Genomic DNA, 22252 nt, shown 5'->3' with positions numbered 1-22252 from the left:
GAAAAATAAGCCACTGGTTTTTCTGTTCCATCAGTCTGTCTTTGTTTCAATATAGCTCCAATACCTTCTAAAGAAGCGTCTGTATATATAATTATTGGTAAATATGGATCAAAAATTTCAAGAATTGGTTGGGAGCATAGCAAGGTTTTTACAGTCTCAAATGCTTCTTGGCATTTATCAGACCAAATGAATTTTTGGTTTTTTTTTAGTAAATTATGTAACGGGTCTAATATTTTTGCACGGTTTGGTATAAACCCATGGTAAAAGTTAATTTTTCCTAAAAATTGTCTAATATTTTTCTGTGTTCTTGGAACAGGAAAATCCTTTATTGAAATCAAATTATCATTTACTGGTTTAATGCAATTTTTTTGAATTATATGACCCAAGTATTTTACTGAATCAGAAGCAAATGTGCATTTAGTAAATTTTAACCTGAAACCTTCTGTTTTGATTGCTTCAAAAAGTTGTGTAAGATGGTTAATGTGATCAGAAAAGGTTTTTGAAAATATAAGAATATCATCGATAAAATTAACTGTAAAATCCGTCAATTTATACTTTCTAAGTATATTATGAAGTATTCTTTGAAAAATGGCTGGAGACGTTTTTAATCCGAATGGTAAACAAGTCCACTGATAATGCCCATCTTGGGTTACGAATCCTGTCTTATTTTTGTCTTCAATTCGTAGAGGGATCGACCAAAATGCAGAATTAATGTCTAGCGTTGAAAAAAAATTGCAATTCCTGGTCTTTAAAATTAGATCTTCAATTAAGGGAAATGGTTGAGCTTGAGGTACTACTATTTTATTTAACTCTCTAAAATCTATACATAACCTAGATCTTTTATTTTCTTCTTTTTTAAATGCTAATGTTACAGGTGCAGCGAAAGGACTGTAGGATTCTTCTATCAGCTTATTATCTAGTAATTTTGCTATTTGTGTTTCTATCTCTTTTTTATCTTCTATAGTGCACCTGTAGGGCCTCTTGCTACAATATCTATCCATTACTAAGTCGATTCTCGCTTCATACCCGTTAACAGTACCAACATCGTATTTATCTTTCGCAAAAACTGATTTATATTTATCAACCAGTGTATTTATTTCCGATCTTTGATATCGATCAAGATGATTTAATTTAATTTTAAAATTTTCTTCTTTTACATGTTCATTAAAATTTATTTTGTGTTCTTTTGTCGAATTATTGCTATCTTTATTATTTATTTCAATGTTTGCCTTTTCATGAGTTGTATTTTCTTCTGTTTTATTATTTAGGTAAAATTTCTGTGTTATTTGTAGATCTTCATTTTGTATTAGTTTAAAATCTTTTATTAAGTCTAATCCAATCAGAAAATCATATTTGAAGTTTGGTTCATCAATTATGTATACATCAGCATTTTTTTCCAATTCAAAGATTTTTATTTTTAAGGTTGTCAAACCACTTGTTTTTTTAACACCATTAATTGTTACTAAATCTGCTTCATTCAAACTGTTTCCTTTTCCTTTTAACTTTAGTATTTTTGAATTAATTAGAGAAACATTTGAACCAGAATCATAAACCCCATATATTTCTAGTTTATCATTCAATAGTAGTTTGACATTAATTAATGGTGTTACTATTCGTTTTTTTGATTAGTTTCGTTTAACTCTGCTTCTATCACCGAATTGTTTACATGCTTAATGAAATTTTTCTTTAGTTTTTCATCTTCCTTGGCTCTAAACCAACACGTGGACTCAGGGTGATAACGAGAACCTTTATTCAACTTTTCACAAATCTTGCATACATATTTTTCTTCATTTCTATTATTAGTTCTCATATTTTCATTTTTCATTATAGGCATATAGCTTTTTTTATTTACCAAATGTTCATACTTACTCACTTCATTAAACAAATCCACTGTATCTTTTAATGTTTCTCTATTAATCCTATTTAGTATGAATTCTGGTAAACCAGCTGCTACTAGATCCACTAGTGTATCTGTGTCAATTGTTCTTCTCATATCCAATAACAGTTTTTCTTTTCTCATGGCGTAATCCAATAATGAACCATCCTTATATTTAAAGAATAGTGCGTATCTAACTGGGTTCCAGCCTTTGTTTGTAAAAGATTCACAGAATTTGTTTTTCCAAGTTGACCATTCCGAATTCATTGTCAATTTTATTACCATTGAACTATACCAGTCCACACAAGCCTTATCCATAAACAATCTAAGTATTTTTTATTTTCTTTTCATCCTCTGTTACATCAAAGCGTTTACATTCACTCTCAAAAATATCAATCCATTGGTTAGCATTAGAATGTTTACTTGTAAATTTTTCAATTACAAACTTTTCTGCAATTTTTGTCAAGTTTTGTTCTTTAACTTCCTGTGTATTTTGTACAAATTTCTCAAACAATTTTTCCAGCGTACCGGTTTCTGTTTGATATGCAACAGAATTTTTTTCTTGGTTTATTTCTTCTAAATATTGATTCTCAAATTGTAAATTATCGTCTTCATCTATGTATATTTTATTGAGTTCATCTGTCATTGTAATCCAAACCCTTCTGACATGGTATCGTTTTTTCAAACTATTTTTCACCTTATTGTAAGCGGCTGTTTTCAATATTTCCTTATGATAACTAATTGCTTGTAGCTCTTCAGGTATTGAATAGACTTTATTATCACTTGTGGTTATTGAGGTAAGCGAAAGAATATTTGATTTTCCATCACTTCCAGGCAATAGTGTAAATTCAAAACGTAGTTTATCCATTTTTGATTATAGTTTATAAACAAAAATGTCGTTTTATAAGATTATTAGGTATGTTGTTTTATTTATATGTATTATATGTTTATTAAAATAAAACTTCAATGTGTTGCTTGTTATTTCGGACAAAGAAACGACATTTAAAGTTTATTTATAATCTAGTTAGAAATTATTTTTCATAAAATTTTATACAATGACATAATATTTATCTGTCAAGGCTTCTCCACCATAGATTATACACTTAATATGTTCTCCACTTTACAGCACATGCGCGGACGTTCCGGCACATGTCGACAGCGCATGCGTGACATAATTAAAATTAAAGAAAGGAATAACTTTCTTTACATATATATACATGTAAATGTGTTGGATTTATTCCCTTCTTCCAATTTATAAGATCTATTAGTATTGGACATTCTTTATCCAATAGGAACTACATATTTAAGGGATTTTGACCAACCTTAAGGTAAACATTATCTACAGTGCGAATACAAGTTTTATGAAGGAGGTTAGTGAGTGAAACTTTTTCGTCAGAGCGTCGATCCTTTCACAGAAACTTAGAAACTTTCCCTGCGTACTTTTTCAAGGAGTATTTTTCCAAGATTTCGTTCTTTTATTATTCAACATTACGTTCGTCGCGTTCACTCCTCAGGCGGTCAACCTTCATGCTGTTTTTAATAAAAATACATTACATTTATCTTTGAAATTACGAGCTCTCTTTAAGAGCATGAAGATGTTCAATTTCGCATTAAACACATTTTAAAACAATAAATCAATCTCTGCAGTACATGGGCTTAAAACGAAGTTGTAAAAACTATTTACGATCAGAAACGAAAGATCCCAAAGTTCGTAGTTTTATGTAATTTCTTATCCAGCTCTTAAACACATAAAATAAACATCAAATCAACAACGACTATTTGCGCTTCTGAAATTTCCTGTTAGATCTAGTGATTACTCTGCCCAACCCCGATCCTGTTCATAGTCCTATCGATGATAGGGATATACTAGATGATGACCGGTTTTTTTTTGATAACGTCATCTTGTTGTGTCTTTAAAGCGGTTAGTTGCCCTCAATTAAGAAAAATAGTATTATTATTCGCCAATAGATGTCGGGAAGAGTTGATTATTGAAAACACGAATAAAACAACATTTTCTGAAAATGAATCGTAGCCAGATCGATTTATCGCCCCCGATATCCCCTGTATACTAAATTTTATGAAAATCGTTGGAGCCGTTTCCGAGATTCAGATTATATACATATATATTAATTTACAAGAATTACTCGTTTAAAGGTATAAGATATGGTAATAACTTATAGAAGTGATAGGGCGTATTTTGATCCCGTATGGGTAGGTGCCACCACTCTGCCTATGTCTGCCGTGACGCAATATGCGTTTCGGTTTGAAGAGTGGGTTAGTCGTTATACTATCAAACTAAGACTTAGAACTCATGTCTCTAGATGGGTGGTGGCATTTAGGTTGTTAATTTGTAGTTTTCTTCATTTTTCATCCTTAAATCAAATTTATCTTGTAGAATGCTGTGTATAAGAGAAACGACCTAGCTCGCTTTGTCCCTTCCCTCTCTCCACGGTCGAGTGGTTCGCAAGACGCTCTGTCTCTTTTCTCACTCTTGCTCTTCCTGAATTGTATCTTTTCTCTCTAGCCGTAACGAATCTGTCGCGAGTTAAATTTCACTCACAAGGCGCTTAAAGAAGTTTCACTTCAAAAAACATTCTTTGATGATTGAACGGGCATTTTTCCTTCAGGTGCAAACATCGCGGCTGCCGTTGCCGAGGTTCTCGCCGCGTGCCGTGTTGATGTACAGCGCAGCGGTCGGCGGCGAGGGTGCTGTGGCGCTGCAGCTGCGAGAGGTGGCCCCGGGCGAGCTTGATGCAGCGCGACTCCACGAAGAGCGTCTGGCCATCGCCTGCCACGAGCCTGAACTGCTGGCCGACCTCCTGCACGCCGCGGCTGATATCGGTCAGTGAAATTTTTTTTTTTAGTCATGGTATGACCTCTTTTGATTCCGCACGAGCAGATACCACCACCCCACCTATTTCTGCCGTGAAGCAGTAATGCGTTTCGGTTTGAAGGGTGGGGCTGCCGTTGTAATAATACTTGAGACCTTAGAACTTATATCTCAAGGTGGGTGGCGCATTTACGTTGTAGATGTCTATGGGCTCCAGTAACCACTTAACACCAGGTCGACTGTAAGCTCGTCCACCCATCTAAACAAAAAAAAATAATATCGAATTAACATAACTTTTTCAAATCTATACTAGACATCAAATTATAAATATGTATTTAGTTTAGTGGTACATTCTGGTTTGAATGATAGCAGTTATACAATACAAATAAAACTTCGGTTCCAGGACTATTTCAACATGGACGTTATGGTGTGAACATCGCTTACTCAATAATTAATGCATTATTATACATTAATTTTTATTATACGTTAAACAATTTAGTTTTGATATGCGTAAAAGCTACGGGTATATTTTGGTATTATTATACTCCTAGCTGACCTGGCAGACTTCGTAGTGCCTCAATCGATAAATAAAAGACACGTCAAGGGGACACATCAAACGAAAAACAAAATTGTTTGTTTTTATATAATTCCGAGCTTTTTTATATTTTCTCACCTTTTAAACCTTCCCTGGACTTTCACGAATAATTCAAGACCAAAATTAGCCAGATCGGACCAGCCGTTCTCGAGTTTTATGAAGACTAACGAACAGCAATTCATTTTTATATATAGAGATTATTATACCCAAGAAAATTATGATTTTCATCCATGAAAACGGTAATCGGTGATGTAACGAATAAATATTTCCAAATCGTGTACTAGATATTTTTTGAAACATAAATAAAACTATAGATACATACATTCGTCAACATTCAAATTACAATATTGTAAACGGAATACTGAATTGGTGGCGAGAACGTCACATTAAAACCGTGCGAATTGACGTGAAATTAGGTCACAAAGCAGTAAGGCGACGCATGACTGGCAACTACTGATAAATGCGGCCCGTCGAACTGCCTCACCATTTGCATACCGACTGAATCACAAAGCTTAGATCACTATGCGGAGGTATTAAAGTTTCCACAACTCGTCGCCTTTATTTTATTTTTTATTTTTTTATTTAGCCTCTAATGAAATCCAATTGAAATGCTTAGCATTCTATTCAATTTGAGATAAACTTCAATATGTTTTCTATCAAAATTAGCTGAAATATAACATAAATAAATCGAATACTAAATAAAACTTTGACTAATAAATAAAACTAAAAAATTGATAAATAAGGTTTCATTTCAATCACTGGTCGATGAAAGAATTACATCCCAACAAATTTAGGTCAATGAAGCTTCGACAAAACCGCTGACACCTACTGTCAACACAATTGGCATTCAGACTACGATGTTGTTACTAAGTTATTTTATTTTACGGGAAGAATCATGGCGGACGTTCGAGAATGTTCGCTGTTTTGAATTTCAAATAAGGAATTTTGCATTGGAAACTGGCTGGCTTGCCGTCTACAGGACGCTAGCTGTAACGCTAACCGCGGGCTACGACATTAATTTAAATTTTACATTCCTATCATTAGTTTAGATTTTCATCTTTGAAATATAATTCATAATGTGTTGAACGTTTCACTATTTTTCAATGTTTTGATAACTCGTATCTGCTGGTTTAAATTCAAACAATGAAACAAATCTTTTATCATCAAAGATTTATCTTTTCAAGACTATATTTGAAAAAGAATAAATGCCAATCATACAAATTACCTTTTTTTTATCGATTGTAGCACTTTTGTACACAGAGTAAATGATTCTCGGGAGATGATGAATATTAAAAATGAATCGAGAAAGGCGTCTATCCATGAAATTATTATTCGGTCTACACAACACCTTAATCTACTTTGAAACGATGGAATACTTTATTGGGTGGGCTTTTACGAAATTCTTGAAAGAATTTTTTTGTTTATTCTTGCAATCTACAGCTAAAATGTTTACCGGTGTTCCATAATGAATAATTTAATATTTATTAAGTTTTTTTTCTTCTCTTTTTTAATCTATTGTTTTACAAAAGCAGTAAGCATTTGCGTTCTCTAGTATGCATCTATTAATTGACTTAATTATATTATGATTACATTACTGACCTGCATGATTGATAGTAGATTTAATTATAAATGTGTGAACTATGTATATATCAATGTTCAGTAATTGTGTTTTTAGATACATATGCATCTGTGACAACTCTTGCATTATCATTTTGTCTAATTGTGTGCAATTTCATGACAATTTTCAACCAACAATTTTTTTATTGCCCTTGTAGTTAGACTGGCATACGACCCACCTGATGGTGAGTGGTTACCGTCGCCCGTGGACGTCAGCAATGCCAGGGGCAGGGCTGAGCGGCTGTCTACCGTTAAGTACTCTCCACAAGCCTCGTTTGAAGAAAGACAAGTCATAGCGGTGAGGAAACACCGTAGAGGAGAAGCCCATTCCAAAGCCGAATGGCACGTGCCAAAAAAGATCTCTTGAAATGCACTGTGGATGAATGCAGTGGCTCTGGGTAATATGGATGAACTCTACTCCGGTGCCGGGCGGTGCGGTAGAAAAAACGAGATGATGGAATCATCTCAAACAATTCCTCAGAGCATTAACCTGATCTGATATTAAAACTGATAATATTTTAGAAATTTATTATATTTTAGAAAATTTTAGATTATTAGAAAACCTTGTTTGCTACGATTTAACTTATGGATTAATATTCCAAAGAGTGCTTTCTTTAAAAGTAAAATTTTTGCTTTCTCAGTCCTAAATTTATCTCTCGATGATATGAGCACAATGTTTAATAGTGTAGCCTCATTGTGTTTGCAATATTACGAGGTGACAGACTAAGGTCAAATGCCCTCGGGAACGCCTGTACGAATGTAGGCCTTAGATTAGGTAATCAAGACAGGAATTATTCGAGTATTAAATAATCCTCTGGAAATACACACTAGTGCTTCGGGTGAATATTATGAACAGGATAACCACATCTGTAGCTTTCAGGAGTATATGTTGTCAGTCAGTTTTATTTATTGGGGATAGAGCGTATTGTTCGCCCGCGCGTTTATATATAATCCTGGCTATCTAGCAACGAAATAATGGAGATGATCTGCAGCAACGGATGATGAAGTAACTGACCTAATTACCTGTCTATTCTACAAACATTTCATAATATCAATGTTTTTTTACTGCTTAGATTGGTGGACGAGCTCACAGCCCACTTGGTGTTAAGTGCTTACTGAAGCCTATAGACATCTACAACGTAAATGCGACATCCGCCTTGAGATATAAGTCCTAAGATCTCAGTATGGTTACAACGGCTGCCCCACCCTTCCAGCCGAAACGCATAACTGCTTCACGACAGAAATAGGCAGGGTGGTGGTACCTACCCGTATAGACTCACAAGAGGTCCTACCACCAGTAAAAAATCAAGCGAGCATACAACCCGATATAATGGTTAATAGCTCAGTGTTGCCTGTCTCAATGAATCAAACAACCGAAGACGTTGTCGGGTAATTTTCTGACGAAGTACAAGTCTCATTAAAAAAATGCAAAGTCATGCAAACGTAGCCCGGAAGGCTCCTAATTGGATTACATCTTGAACGTTTAAGCCGTATTGTTGAGAGCGAATCCGAAATGTCTATGGTTCGTTCATTTTGATCGCTAAGCTATAATTTTACGATGTGAAAATGTTGCTATAAATGTACGAATTAATTACCTCTAACTTTAAAAAAAGAAAGAAGTGTGGTGTCGTGGGACACCGGATAGGAACGAAGGTCCTTATTATAAAAATATTAATTTTAAGTTCTATTCGAGGTATAAAAAAATAAAACTGGAGGTTTCGCAACAACCCACGGTCATTCGGTAACGTGCAAACTGATTGTGGTACACTTCATTCACGATTGCTTGCATAAGAATTAGTGTATTGCGCAAACGAACGCTCTGAGATCGTGGTCAATGAATGATAAAAAAATATGTTATTTTTTGTACGTTATTACAAAGTTAAATCGCACACTGTGTGCATTACTAACTTGTACGTTATTACAAAGTTAAGTCGTACACTCTGTTCATTGCTAATAAAAATCTTACGTTACTGACGTTTTTTCGCGGTTAGGGTATCCCTTCGCTTCGTCCCATAAGGAACTTCGTTCCAAAAAAAACGGTTAAAAAACATAGTCGGCACTATCTAAAAAAACATTCCTATTCAATGCAAACATCATTAACAGAAATATTGTATGTGTGTGCACATGCGCAATACACGCTTTCAGTCAACGCTAATGAACCTCTCGTACATAGTTTTAATGAGTATTGGTTTTCTACCTGATTGGAAACATGAATCAACAACTCATCGAGAAACAAGTTGTTTACAACAATTTTATACTTTGTTGTTTTTTGTTGCCTTTGATGTAGTAGACACGAGCGTATAGCCTAATTGATTGTGAATGATCACTTTCGCTCATTATACCAATGGAACTGCTAAGCCAGGCCGCTGTATACCACTGAGGTTTTTTTTTAAATTTTATTGCTTAGATGTATGGAGGAACTCACAGCCCACCTGGTGTTAAGTAGTTACTGGAGCCCATAGACATCTACGACGTAAATGCGCCACCCATCTTGAGATATAAGTTCTAAGGTCTCAGTATAGTTACAACGGCTACCCCACCGTGCAAACCCAAACGCATTACTGCTTCACGGCAGAAATATTTTGGGTGGTGATACCTACCCGCACGAACTCACAAGAGGTTCCTACCACCAATAATATTTTCAAATCACGTTTAAACTAAGACATTTCATAGCGCTCAGAAAATACCGTGGAGCTTACTCAAATCCCAGATAACACGTTACTCATCTAATAAAATGTAACCCTAAATTATATTAGAAAACTAAATATTACTAGTTACTGGTGGTAGGACCTTCTTGTAAGTCCGCACGGGTAGGTACCACCACCCCGCTTATTCTTGCCGTGCGGCAGTAACGCGTTTCAGTTTGACGCAGCCGTTGTGACTATACTGAACCTTAGAACTTATATCTCAAGACGGGTGGCGCATTTACGGTGTAGATGTCTATGGGCTCCAGTAACCAATTAAAACTAGGTGGACCGTGAACTCGTCCACCCATCTAAGCAATAAAAAATAAAAATAAAATTTAAAATATACTTAGCCAAAACCGTAACATTCAAAAACAGGGCGAATCCTCCGGAAAAAAAAACCAAGTTTTAATTAACTAATTCTAAATGTCTAACTATAACAGTTCGCTTCTTTATTTAGAGAGTGTCTTAATGAAAACAACTTGTTTTAATTAAGTGAAAAGGGTGAAAAGGGCACAATAATTAAATACTGGAACTAAGCTGGGGACTTATCTAACTGCTTGTCGCTGCTTGTCAGATAGAGATAAAGACTTTTAAACAACAACAATAGTCTGTGTTTTTTTATATTCTATTTATTTACGACTAGCCGACCCGGCAGACTTCGTAGTGCCTCAATCGATAAATAAAAGACACATAAAGGGGACACATCAAAGGAAAAACAAAATTGTTTGTTTTCATATAATTCCGAGCTTTTTTATATTTTCTCACCTTCTAAACCTTCCCTGGACTTTCACGAATAATTCAAGACCAAAATTAGCCAAATCGGTCCAGCCGTTCTCGAGTTTTAGCGAGACTAACGAACAGCAATTCATTTTTATATATTATATAGGTTTAGTGACGCATCAAAGTAGCCTAAAATTTAGTTTTAAGAAACATAATGAACAACAAGAATTTAAATTCACAGCTCTATTTTACCGACACCGCAACTCGTGTGTGTAAACATCATGAATCCTATTAAAACAATCCCTAAGGAGTATTCAATTAGCATATGGTAAATAAGTTCTTCATCCTTTTGTGTTCGGTACCATTAAAAACTTAACATTCAGTTCTAAACTACCTAAGCATGTTTGCGCTCTTTTAAATAAAGGCTTGCGTGATACGCTTAACATGAAAATATTTAGCTGAGGCGTATTTTCTTCGGTATTCGCGAGCATAAGATATAATTATAACTAAGTTTATGGTACAATTACGGAGTTTTTTTTATTGTCATTATATTATTTTTGGAAAGAGGAAGTGTGAAAGTGCCCCGGTAATCAATAAATTAAAGAGCGGACGGTTAGGTATGGTATGGACATTTGATGCGTATAGAGAAGATGCATGTGACTAGGAGATGTATAGAAATGATAGTGCAAAGTAGAGGGTGAAAAGGTCAACCGAAAAAGACATGGATAGAGTGTGTGAATGACGATATGAGAGAGAGAGAGAGAGAGAGGAGTGAGTATTGAGATGACGGCTGAGAGAAGAGAATGGAAGAGACAAATTTGCTGAGCTGCCTCCACCTAATGGGATAAGGGGGAGAAAAAGCAAGAAGATATTATTTTTGGAAAATTGTAAAGTATGCGAATCGTCGTAAATAATCTAATGATAGTAAAAATAGCGAGATTAATTCGAGATTAATAAGTAGTTGTACCCTTGACCCTGCAAAGTAAAGTGGTTACAGGTACGTCGAAGTGAACGTCTAGGTTTTGTAGAGTGCTTCGGGGCAATAAATAAATAGGACTTACTCTTACAGACTTCCAGTATCAGTAACGATATTTCAGGTACTGATTATTATTATTTCATTTTATCATTTTATCTGTGTTCTTTATATTGCTTAGATGGGTGGACAACCTGACAAGCTACCTGGAATTAAGTGTTTAACATCATAATTTTAAATACGGCACCTTCAGACATGAGATCTAACTCTCCGTTTTACAGTAAAAAGGCTGCCCGCCCCACCTTTCAAACCGAAACGCACTACTGCTTCACGACAGAAATAAGCTTGTACATATCTGGGCGAAGTCACAAGATCCCCTACCACCAGTTGAAATGTGTGTGTGAATTTGACTACCGATACAGCAAATGAAAACATGATCGATTCAAAACACTACGCGATATATCTCTGATCTGTCCCGTAACACGAAACAGTATAATGTATTCACTATCCGAATACAAAGCGAACAACGGTCGATGTTACAAAAACAAACACCGCCCTATTTACCGCAGAATTTCATTCACAAACAGACTTCAAATAACATTTTTTTCCCTATTACGACTCTGTAACCAAGAGGCAATAAAAAAGGAACGCAAAAAGCAATTCTCGATATGAATAAAGGGTAGTTCTGCATATTTAATTTGACAGCGGCGCCGCGTATTGGGTATTTAGAGAAATGAATTGTCATGTGCACTTATTGTGTTTTACGTGGCTGAATTACATTTACACTTGAAGGAGCAATCTAGTCTGATGTTTGATAAATGTGAACTGTGGTCGAGATTAAATATTGTTACGCGCTGGGGTTCGGGATAAATAAAAACTTCCACCGAAGTAAAAATTAAAACTGTATTTAACATTTAGAACACATACAGAACACTTTACAAATCGTAATTCATTATCTATACGACATCCCTAGGATTATCTCGGCAAGACCAGACGTTTCGATATGTATTTCCGCTATTCGATAATAGATGGCGTTGAATTTCTTGAGTGCTCTCGATTTTACCAGTTCTTTTGATATTCGTTTCTGCTATTCAACGATAGGTGGCGTTACTCTTACCGGCATAACAATATGTTCTTTTCTGCGTCAAAACTAATAAGACACAGTATAACATTTTACATATATATATTTGAATGGTAATTCAAATGTATAAACACAATTGATTCTTCAATGCCTCGATTCAAAGTGGATGGTTGGGTCATAACATGAATTAATGCCGAATGAATGAATAAATAACACTCAATTGCTTCGTAATAACAATGTATACATCAAAAGTAAACGTGTGATAGCTTCGCGATAGACACGTGTAGGATATACCTTACCCGAGCGAGTTTACAGCAAATAATGTCGATATTATTACATAGCTTACATATTGCTTCATTATTTTACATAAAGGAGTATATTGTCTAATCTCCAGTAGCAGATTTTTTTGTTCGAAATTTCCGTTGTTACGGTTTATAATATATTTAATATTTAACATCATATTGCCGGGAGCTCAATCATGAAATCGCAGATTTAGATTATGTACACAGCGCACAATCATGAAATAAAATGAAAGTCAAACGTGCCTCTTTTAAACATGCTTTTATTAGCTTGGTATGTATTATATGTTTGTTTGTATGTAAACGAATCTTTGAACTTTATTTTTATTAACATTAACATCCGATTAACTTTAAAATTCGCACACACATCAAACCAATGACAACAAATTTTAAGCTCTATTTATCCATTTTTTCGCGACAGCATCCATTACAAATCGTAGTATAATCTTGTATTTAAAAGAAACCAGGGGTAAAAAAATAAACATTAGAAATAAAAATGTGATAGTAATTTGTTCAGTTTTCGAGAGTCATAGATATTTTTAAAAAAAAAATACCGTATTGATGGCGCGGCGTTTCTTTTTAATGTCATGAAAAAATAACAGTAAAAGTCTAAAAATAGTTTTTATCGAAAAATTTACATTGGCTAGCACTATTTACAAATCTCTACGAATAATAATCTTTAGTTATCCTTGACCTTGACCTTGACCTTGAAAACTGTAAAGTCTAAAGTATTCGAAACGTCAGCAATAATTTAATGACAATAAAATACGCGAGACTAAGCCGTAATAGTAGTCTTAACAATGAAATTGTGATTCTGATATAAACATGGACTGTTTTGAATAAAAAGAATAAGCTTTAGAATACTACATACTGTAAATTTAATTTTTAAAAGTACTATTTAAACTACTACTAGTCAAATAAAATAAAATAAAAACTAACTTTTTTTATTTTATCATTTTATGAATAATTCACACACGGTCGTCCGTAATTCTAATTTGAGTCCTAAATTAGGATTACCTGTGTTATGGGTACTAGAGACTGACATAGATACTTATATACCTTCAAATATATACATATATAGATAAGAACACTCAAACAAAGAGCAAAAAAAAAGTTCATCATATGAATATTTACCCGATGTGGGAATTGAACCTATGACCCTCAGCGTAACAGTTAGGAACGCTAACTACTGCACTACCGAGTCAGTTTTGGATCGGAAAATAATTAATTTTCTCGAAGTTCATATATTAACTTCTGATCTTCCTCAGTCTCTCAGCCATTAATAACAACTGAAGACACTGGAACCCAACATTACTATGCCAATTAGAGGGTACGGATCTAACGACAAAGCCAATTGTCAGGTGTCAGACCGCGAGGTCTCTTTCCCACGTCATTACGTTTAATGACTGCCATGAATCCACAACAATCGAGTCTGACCGCTTTCTACTACCCCAAAAGGATCTTCACAGCGCTCTAGGATCGATTGAAGGTTACAAGGTACTTTGAAACGTTAACGGCACTAAAGTGTGGACAGTTTGGGACTACCGTCCTGCCAGTTTCTATTTCGAAGTAATAATGACTTTAATAAAACATATAAGAGATATAACAATATACATATTATATAAATAGAAGGTTTTTCATGTACAATTGAAAATTTACTATAAACTAGATCGTTTAGATAATCAACAAAAAATTTCAACAAATTTTCTACTAATTAAGTGTCTATTTCTGTGTAACATAATATTATGTAAAACAGTATTTCATACATAGCGTAGTAGCGTAGTAATAAAGTCATTCCGATAGAGGCACCCGTCACGTGCGGACGTGCTCATCGTCCACTCGATCGCCCGGTCTTTGTTCGCCCGGCTTTTGTTAGCCCGGCCATTGTTCGCGCGGCCTGTGTTCGTGATACATCTGCCGACCAAGTGTGTTTCCTGGAAGCTTTTATTTGTTTTGTTTTAGTTATTTTTGTGTTCGTGGAACATTTGCCGACAAAGTGTTTTCCTGCAAGTATTTATTTGTTTTGCTTCTTTTTGTAATTTCTGTTTTGTTGTGCTTTTTCTTTGTCCTGTAGTAATCGCGCCGCATTGCCACCTGTGTTCAATAGAACCGCTCAGGTCCGAGAAGTTGGGGCCTCGCCGCAAGGCGAGTGTTTTCAAGACCCGGGCCGCCCCACCTGGGTACTCAGCGATCATGGACGCTGTATTCGTGGAATTCCTCCGACTTCGTCACCCACAGCTCGCCTCAGAGTTTCTGGCTTTCAAGGCCAATCACACTGCGAGCTCTCTCGAAGACTCCGCCGTGCTCGCTGCTCCTGCGTCGCCTTCGTGCAAAGCGTCTACATCGAGCACCGCAGCCTCCGTCGTGCCTGCCGTTCCTGCGTCGCCTATACTGGCGAGTAAAACTACTGCGTCGTCCGCCGTGGCCACCGTTCCAGCAGCGCGATCATCCGCAGCCTCCGTCGCGCCCTCCAAAACTCCTGCTTGTAGGTCACCTGCGCCCGCCTCCTCGTCCTCCGACTCTGACTCGGAGATGGAGGTCGACCTCGCCCCCGCCTCATCGACGGATGGATTCACCCTGGTACAAAAGGGTAAGAAGCGTGCCGCGGAGTCTCGAGCTCTCGCGGCCGCTAAAATTAGCAAAGCCGCGAACGCGTCGCGCCCCCGCCCTCAGACTCCCGTTGCGCCTCCAGCCCGTGCCACTCCGTCGCCGCGACCGGTGGCGCAATCTAAAACTCAGACCCCTCCCCCGGTTATCCTTCAAGAGAAGGCAGCTTGGGACCGAGTTTCCCTGGCCCTTAAGGCCAAAAATATTAATTTTGCCAGCGCCCGTAATCTCGCCAACGGGATTCAAATAAAAGTAACGACACCCGACGACCATAGGGCCCTCTCAAGTTACCTCCGAAAGGAGCGTATAAGTTTCCACACTTATACGCTCCAGGAGGAGCGCGAACTCCGCGTTGTCATACGTGGAATCCCGAAGGAGCTAGATGCCGATCTCGTCAAGGCAGATCTGATAGAACAAGGCCTACCAGTAAATTCCGTGCACCGCATGCACACCGGCCGCGGTAGGGAGCCATACAATATGGTTTTAGTCGCCCTCCAGCCTACCCCCGAGGGTAAGCAAATTTTTAACATTCGGACCGTCTGTAGGCTCTCCGGTATTGCCGTCGAAGTCCCCCATAAAAAAGGCACTCCTAGTCAGTGCCATAACTGCCAACTGTACGGGCACTCTTCCCGTAACTGTCACGCGCGCCCCCGATGTGTTAAGTGTTTGGGCGATCACGCCACGGCCCTCTGCGCTCGCGACCAAAAAACCGCGACGGAACCGCCTAGCTGTGTCCTGTGCCGAACACAAGGTCACCCCGCGAACTACCGTGGATGCCCCCGAGCTCCAAAAATAAATCGCCGCGTCGCCCGCCAAAACCGCCTCCGAGCTTCCGGCCCAGACATCAAAGCCACGGTACCCTCTGTGCCGAAGGCTAAGCCTGCTTTCGTGCCGGCGTCGGTGCCCAGCGTCTCGGCTTGGGCTAAACCGTTGCCGTACACGAACACGGCTACAACTCTCTCCCCCGCGACTCGTCCCACCCCCGCGATACGTCCCTCCCCCGCGACCTGCCCTCCGACCGCGTCCGAAAATCTCGCTCTAGCGATTGACTTTTTTCAGTCGATCAACTTTGAGCGTGTTAACGCTTTGGGTGACGCCATTCGCGCCGCCTCCACTGCACAACATTTCATCGCCGTTGTGCAAGAATACGCTGACGTATACGCGTCGTTAAATACGTACGTCCTCCCCTCACTCCGCCGGTAATCAATGGCGTACATTAGTAGAATAAAACCCTTATCCGTAACAATAGGATTTTTTAACGCTTACGGTCTCGCAAATCAACGTGATCAGGTTTGTGATTTTTGCGTGACCATCAAATTGACATTTTCTTAGTGCAGGAGACCCTACTTAAGCCCGCGCGCCGTGACCCTAAAATCGCGAACTATAACATGGTCAGGAACGACAGGCTCTCTGCCCGTGGTGGTGGTACCGTTATTTACTATAGAAGAGCCCTGCATTGCGTCCCGCTCGATCCTCCCGCGCTCGCTAATATCGAAGCATCAGTGTGCCGAATCTCACTGACGGGACACGCGCCGATCGTTATCGCGTCCGTCTATCTTCCACCGGATAAGATCGTTCTAAGCAGTGATATTGAGGCGCTGCTCGGTATGGGGAGCTCTGTCATTCTGGCGGGCGACCTAAATTGTAAACACATCAGGTGGAACTCACACACCACAACCCCGAATGGCAGGCGGCTTGACGCGTTAGTCGATGATCTCGCCTTCGATATCGTCGCTCCGTTAACCCCGACTCACTACCCGCTAAATATCGCGCATCGCCCGGATATACTCGACATAGCGTTATTAAAAAACGTAACTCTGCGCTTACACTCGATCGAAGTAGTTTCAGAGTTAGATTCAGACCACCGTCCCGTCGTCATGAAGCTCGGTCGCGCTCCCGATTCCGTTCCCGTCACGAGGACTGTGGTGGATTGGCACACGCTGGGCATCAGCCTGGCTGAATCTGATCCACCATCGCTCCCGTTTAACCCGGACTCTACCCCGTCTGCTCAGGATACCGCTGAAGCCATAGACATCTTAACATCACACATCACCTCGACATTAGATAGGTCATCGAAACAAGTTGTAGCGGAGGACTTCCTTCACCGCTTCAAATTGTCCGACGATATTAGGGAACTCCTTAGAGCTAAGAACGCCTCGATACGCGCCTACGACAGGTATCCTACCGCGGAAAATCGTATTCGAATGCGTGCCCTACAACGCGACGTAAAGTCTCGCATCGCCGAAGTCCGAGATGCCAGATGGTCTGATTTCTTAGAAGGACTCGCGCCCTCCCAAAGGTCTTACTACCGCTTAGCTCGTACTCTCAAATCGGATACGGTAGTAACTATACCCCCCTCGTAGGCCCCTCAGGCCGACTCGCGGCCTTTGATGATGACGAAAAAGCAGAGCTGCTGGCCGATACATTGCAAACCCAGTGCACGCCCAGCACTCAATCCGTGGACCCTGTTCATGTAGAATTAGTAGACAGTGAGGTAGAACGCAGAGCCTCCTTGCCACCCTCGGATGCGTTACCACCCGTCACCCCGATGGAAGTTAAAGACTTGATCAAAGACCTACGTCCTCGCAAGGCTCCCGGTTCCGACGGTATATCTAACCGCGTTATTAAACTTCTACCCGTCCAACTCATCGTGATGTTGGCATCTATTTTAATGCCGCTATGGCGAACTGTATCTTTCCCGCGGTGTGGAAAGAAGCGGACGTTATCGGCATACATAAACCCGGTAAACCAAAAAATCATCCGACGAGCTACCGCCCGATTAGCCTCCTCATGTCTCTAGGCAAACTGTATGAGCGTCTGCTCTACAAGCGCCTCAGAGATTTCGTCTCATCCAAGGGCATTCTCATCGATGAACAATTCGGATTCCGTACAAATCACTCATGCGTTCAACAGGTGCACCGCCTCACGGAGCACATTCTTGTGGGGCTTAATCGACCAAAACCGTTATACACGGGAGCTCTCTTCTTCGACGTCGCAAAAGCGTTCGACAAAGTCTGGCACAATGGTTTGATTTTCAAACTATTCAACATGGGCGTGCCGGATAGTCTCGTGCTCATCATACGGGACTTCTTGTCGAACCGCTCTTTTCGATATCGAGTCGAGGGAACCCGCTCCTCCCCACGACCTCTCACAGCTGGAGTCCCGCAAGGCTCTGTCCTCTCACCCCTCCTATTTAGCTTATTCGTCAACGATATTCCCCGGTCGCCGCCGACCCATTTAGCTTTATTCGCCGACGACACGACTGTTTACTATTCTAGTAGAAATAAGTCCCTAATCGCGAAGAAGCTTCAGAGCGCAGCCCTAGCCCTAGGACAGTGGTTCCGAAAATGGCGCATAGACATCAACCCAGCGAAAAGTACTGCGGTGCTATTTCAGAGGGGAAGCTCCACACGGATTTCCTCCCGGATTAGGAGGAGGAATCTCACACCCCCGATTACTCTCTTTAGACAACCCATACCCTGGGCCAGGAAGGTCAAGTACCTGGGCGTTACCCTGGATGCATCGATGACATTCCGCCCGCATATAAAATCAGTCCGTGACCGTGCCGCGTTTATTCTCGGTAGACTCTACCCCATGATCTGTAAGCGGAGTAAAATGTCCCTTCGGAACAAGGTGACACTTTACAAAACTTGCATAAGGCCCGTCATGACTTACGCGAGTGTGGTGTTCGCTCACGCGGCCCGCACACACATAGACACCCTCCAATCCCTACAATCCCGCTTTTGCAGGTTAGCTGTCGGCGCTCCGTGGTTCGTGAGGAACGTTGACCTACACGACGACCTGGGCCTCGAATCAATTCGGAAATACATGAAGTCAGCGTCGGAACGATACTTCGATAAGGCTATGCGTCATGATAATCGCCTTATCGTTGCCGCCGCTGACTACTCTCCGAATCCTGATCATGCAGGAGCCAGTCACCGTCGACGCCCTAGACACGTCCTTACGGATCCATCAGATCCAATAACCTTTGCATTAGATGCCTTCAGCTCTAATACTAGGGGCAGGCTTAGGGACCCCGGTAACCGTACTCATCGAACTCGACAAAGAGGTCGACGTGCAACCTAACCCATGCATCAGCCCGCTGAGTTTCTCGCCGGATCTTCTCAGCGGGTCGCGATTCCGATCCGGTAGTAGATTCATTCGCGAAACAATTGCTCTTGAGTTGTTAGGTCTCCTTCGGAGGCGCTCGGGCAGTTGTTAGCAAATCCCACCCCTCTTGGCTGAGCCTTTGCTCGCCCACCTGTCCTGGTGAAACTGGAAAGGCCTTCGGGCCACCAGTAAACTTTCAATCATAAAAAAAAAAAAAAAAAAAAAAAAAAAAGTAATAAAGTTAGCACGAAAATGGCAAACACCGCCAGGCTCTTGTGTTTTTCAGATTCAATAAAAATCGAAGTAATAATAATGCCTGCAAACCTTTTCCTTTATTGTTTATACGATAATAATCGATTTTCGATAACGCGCTCGCGCTTATAGCTCAGTACATTTGGCTAGGCTCCAGTATTTTAGAACTATTGGAAACCTATTTATTTGAATCCACTCGATATTAGACTTGTACAGTAACATAGAACAATTCTGTACAATTCAGTTAACTTACTTAACGGCACTCAAATACGGCACGTGAATCGAAACAATAAAGTATATAATCGTTCGCTTAAATTGTCATAGGCAGAGTGTTACAAAAAAAAAAAAACGTTAAATGAATTCAAAATATCCTTTTATTAAAAATATCAAACGATGCCTATCGGCTCCCTTTGTGAAACGGTACGATACAAAACCAAAACACATGTAAAAGGTTTTGTTTTTGCTGACCCGGAAATTTTCGAATGCCCAATAAGATTAGCGAACGGTAGGCTTCAACAATTGGGCCCGCATAAATTCACGGGCGACTGTTTCTATTAAATTTTACGACAAACACCGACCCTCATATAACTTTGTTAATAAACGTTGTAATATATTGTAGGAGCTAGTTGCTTTTGACAAATGTGATATTACGTAGCAACTATACACTGAAGTATGACAAAAATTTGATTAATGTTAGCTCTGATTCAGACCTTTATGAGAACTTTGCCAATATCTGCCTTATTTGGTGAATGTGTAGCATTTCTATAAGTACCAGACTCGTAATAATGTTCAATTATTTGCCTTTTTTGGTATATTTCTAAAGAATATCGTAATATGACAAGGTGAGCGTAGCATTGGCTACGGCGTAGCAACGTAATGTAGAAGCAATCATCACTGTCATACTTCACCAGATTTAAACAATTGTATATTTTTGTTGTTTGTTTAAGTTCCTGAATCACCTAATGTTAATTCGAGAAGCCCATACAAATAATATCGTGAAAGCCGGCACTCATATTAACACATTGAGACGATATTTCAATTAAATTGTAACAAGGCTTTGCGCTATCTTTGAAGCTAGAAACAGTAATTATAAATTTCCACTCAAAACCTTCCACTAGCTATTTAGTTTAGCTAGTGGAAGGTTTTAAGTGGAAATAATATGGAAGAAGTATTTACTCATTATAGTTTCATTAATTAAAGTAAAATTAAGAATGAAGAATGTAAGTTTTACTTGCAAAAAATACCTATATCAATGAAGTATGTGTATGTTGACCAAAAGTTTTCTATTCCATTCCATAGACGTCCACTGCTGGACACAGGTCTCCCCCAAGCCTCGCCACAAAGATTAGTTCTGCGCTGCCTAAAAATAAATAAGTTTTGGGTCAAAGTAATTCAAATTCAATTAATCATATTTGGAGCCTCAATTTATTTTTTCTACAATCGCAAGTGGTGCACGCGCAAAAGGTTATTTTTATTTGAAATGGCCCGTCAGAATGAGCGATGCGAGAGAGCTTAGCCGTCGAGATGAAAGTGAACGCTTGAAAAGGACGCCTCGCCCCGGGCACAATGTCCCACGCCTGTCTATCTCCATACCGCTCCACGCTTGCCAAGTCTGAACCACATGTAGCTATTTAATAGTTTAACTTTTGTTATCAACATATTCGGATCCCCAGCTAATTTTTATTTTTTTTATTGCTTTGTTGGGTGCACGAGCTCACAGCCCACCTGGTGTTAAGTGGTTACTGGAGCCCATAGACATCTACAACGTAAATGCGCCACCCACCTTGACATATAAGTTCTAAGGTCTCAGTATAGTTACAACGGCTACCCCACCCTTCGAACCGAAACGCATTACTGCTTCACGGCGGAAATAGGCGGGGTGGTGGTACCTACCCGTGCGGACTCCCAAGAGGTCCTACCACCAGTGATTACGCAAATTATCATTTTGCGGGTTTCATTTTTATTACACGATGTTATTCCTTCACCGTGGAAGTCAATCGTGAACATTTGTTGAGTACGTATTTCATTAGAAAAATTGGTACCCGCCTGCGGGATTCGAACACCGGTGCATCGCTACACACGAATGCACCGGACGTCTTATCCTTTAGGCCACGACGACTTCGATTACACCTCATAAAGTAGAATATAATATTGGCTACATCATCGAAAATTCGAGTTAGTATTAAGAAAAGTAACGCCCCGCATTAAAATCCATAAAGCAATTAGCGGTAATCGACCTTACCGTCTCGCGCCAGCCCCCGTAAGATTTTCAAAGCGCTATCAGATGTCATAATTGTCTCGAACAAAATCTGAGAGGACAAACGCTCAATGGGACAGTTTGGAGGACTCCAAGAAATTTATTTATCCGTCCTTTTCATCTTCGCTTTGTAATCATTTGCGAAGCTTAAGCCTCTTTCTGTTTTGCGACTCGAGACATTCCCTCTTTGTTAAACGACAATCATTCGATTTCGTTGTGATCGTCTCGTTTTCTTATTACTACTATATAATGAAATGAATGAAAACATTGCAAAGTATTCAACGTTTCTCTTAATTTTAAATCAAATAAAATACAACCATTGTGTCGAGAATTCTCTTTCTCACAACA

At 39.3% G+C, this 22252-nt stretch overlaps 1 protein-coding gene and 1 pseudogene across 3 annotated transcripts in view; one reads left to right on the top strand and one right to left on the bottom strand.

Moving 5' to 3' along the window:
* The window catches only part of LOC114243892 (uncharacterized), a 404128-nt gene that overhangs the window by 261513 nt on the left and 120363 nt on the right, over positions 1–22252 (top strand). For all 3 annotated transcript variants that reach the window (XM_089738725.1, XM_089738726.1, XM_089738723.1), the window contains exon 3: positions 4504–4717. In XM_089738725.1, the coding sequence (XP_089594851.1) occupies positions 4504–4717 (214 nt within the window). The remainder of the gene's footprint in view (positions 1–4503; positions 4718–22252) is intronic.
* On the bottom strand, positions 1601–2955 carry LOC149499832 (uncharacterized; annotated as a pseudogene).

The sequence above is a fragment of the Bombyx mandarina genome, chromosome 25 (genome assembly GCF_030267445.1).
Source record: "Bombyx mandarina strain Sakado chromosome 25, ASM3026744v2".
In the NCBI taxonomy this organism is placed as follows: Eukaryota; Metazoa; Arthropoda; class Insecta; order Lepidoptera; family Bombycidae; genus Bombyx; species Bombyx mandarina.
The sequence above is the reverse complement of the archived record's forward strand: the minus strand, read 5'-3'. Positions and strand labels throughout refer to the sequence as shown.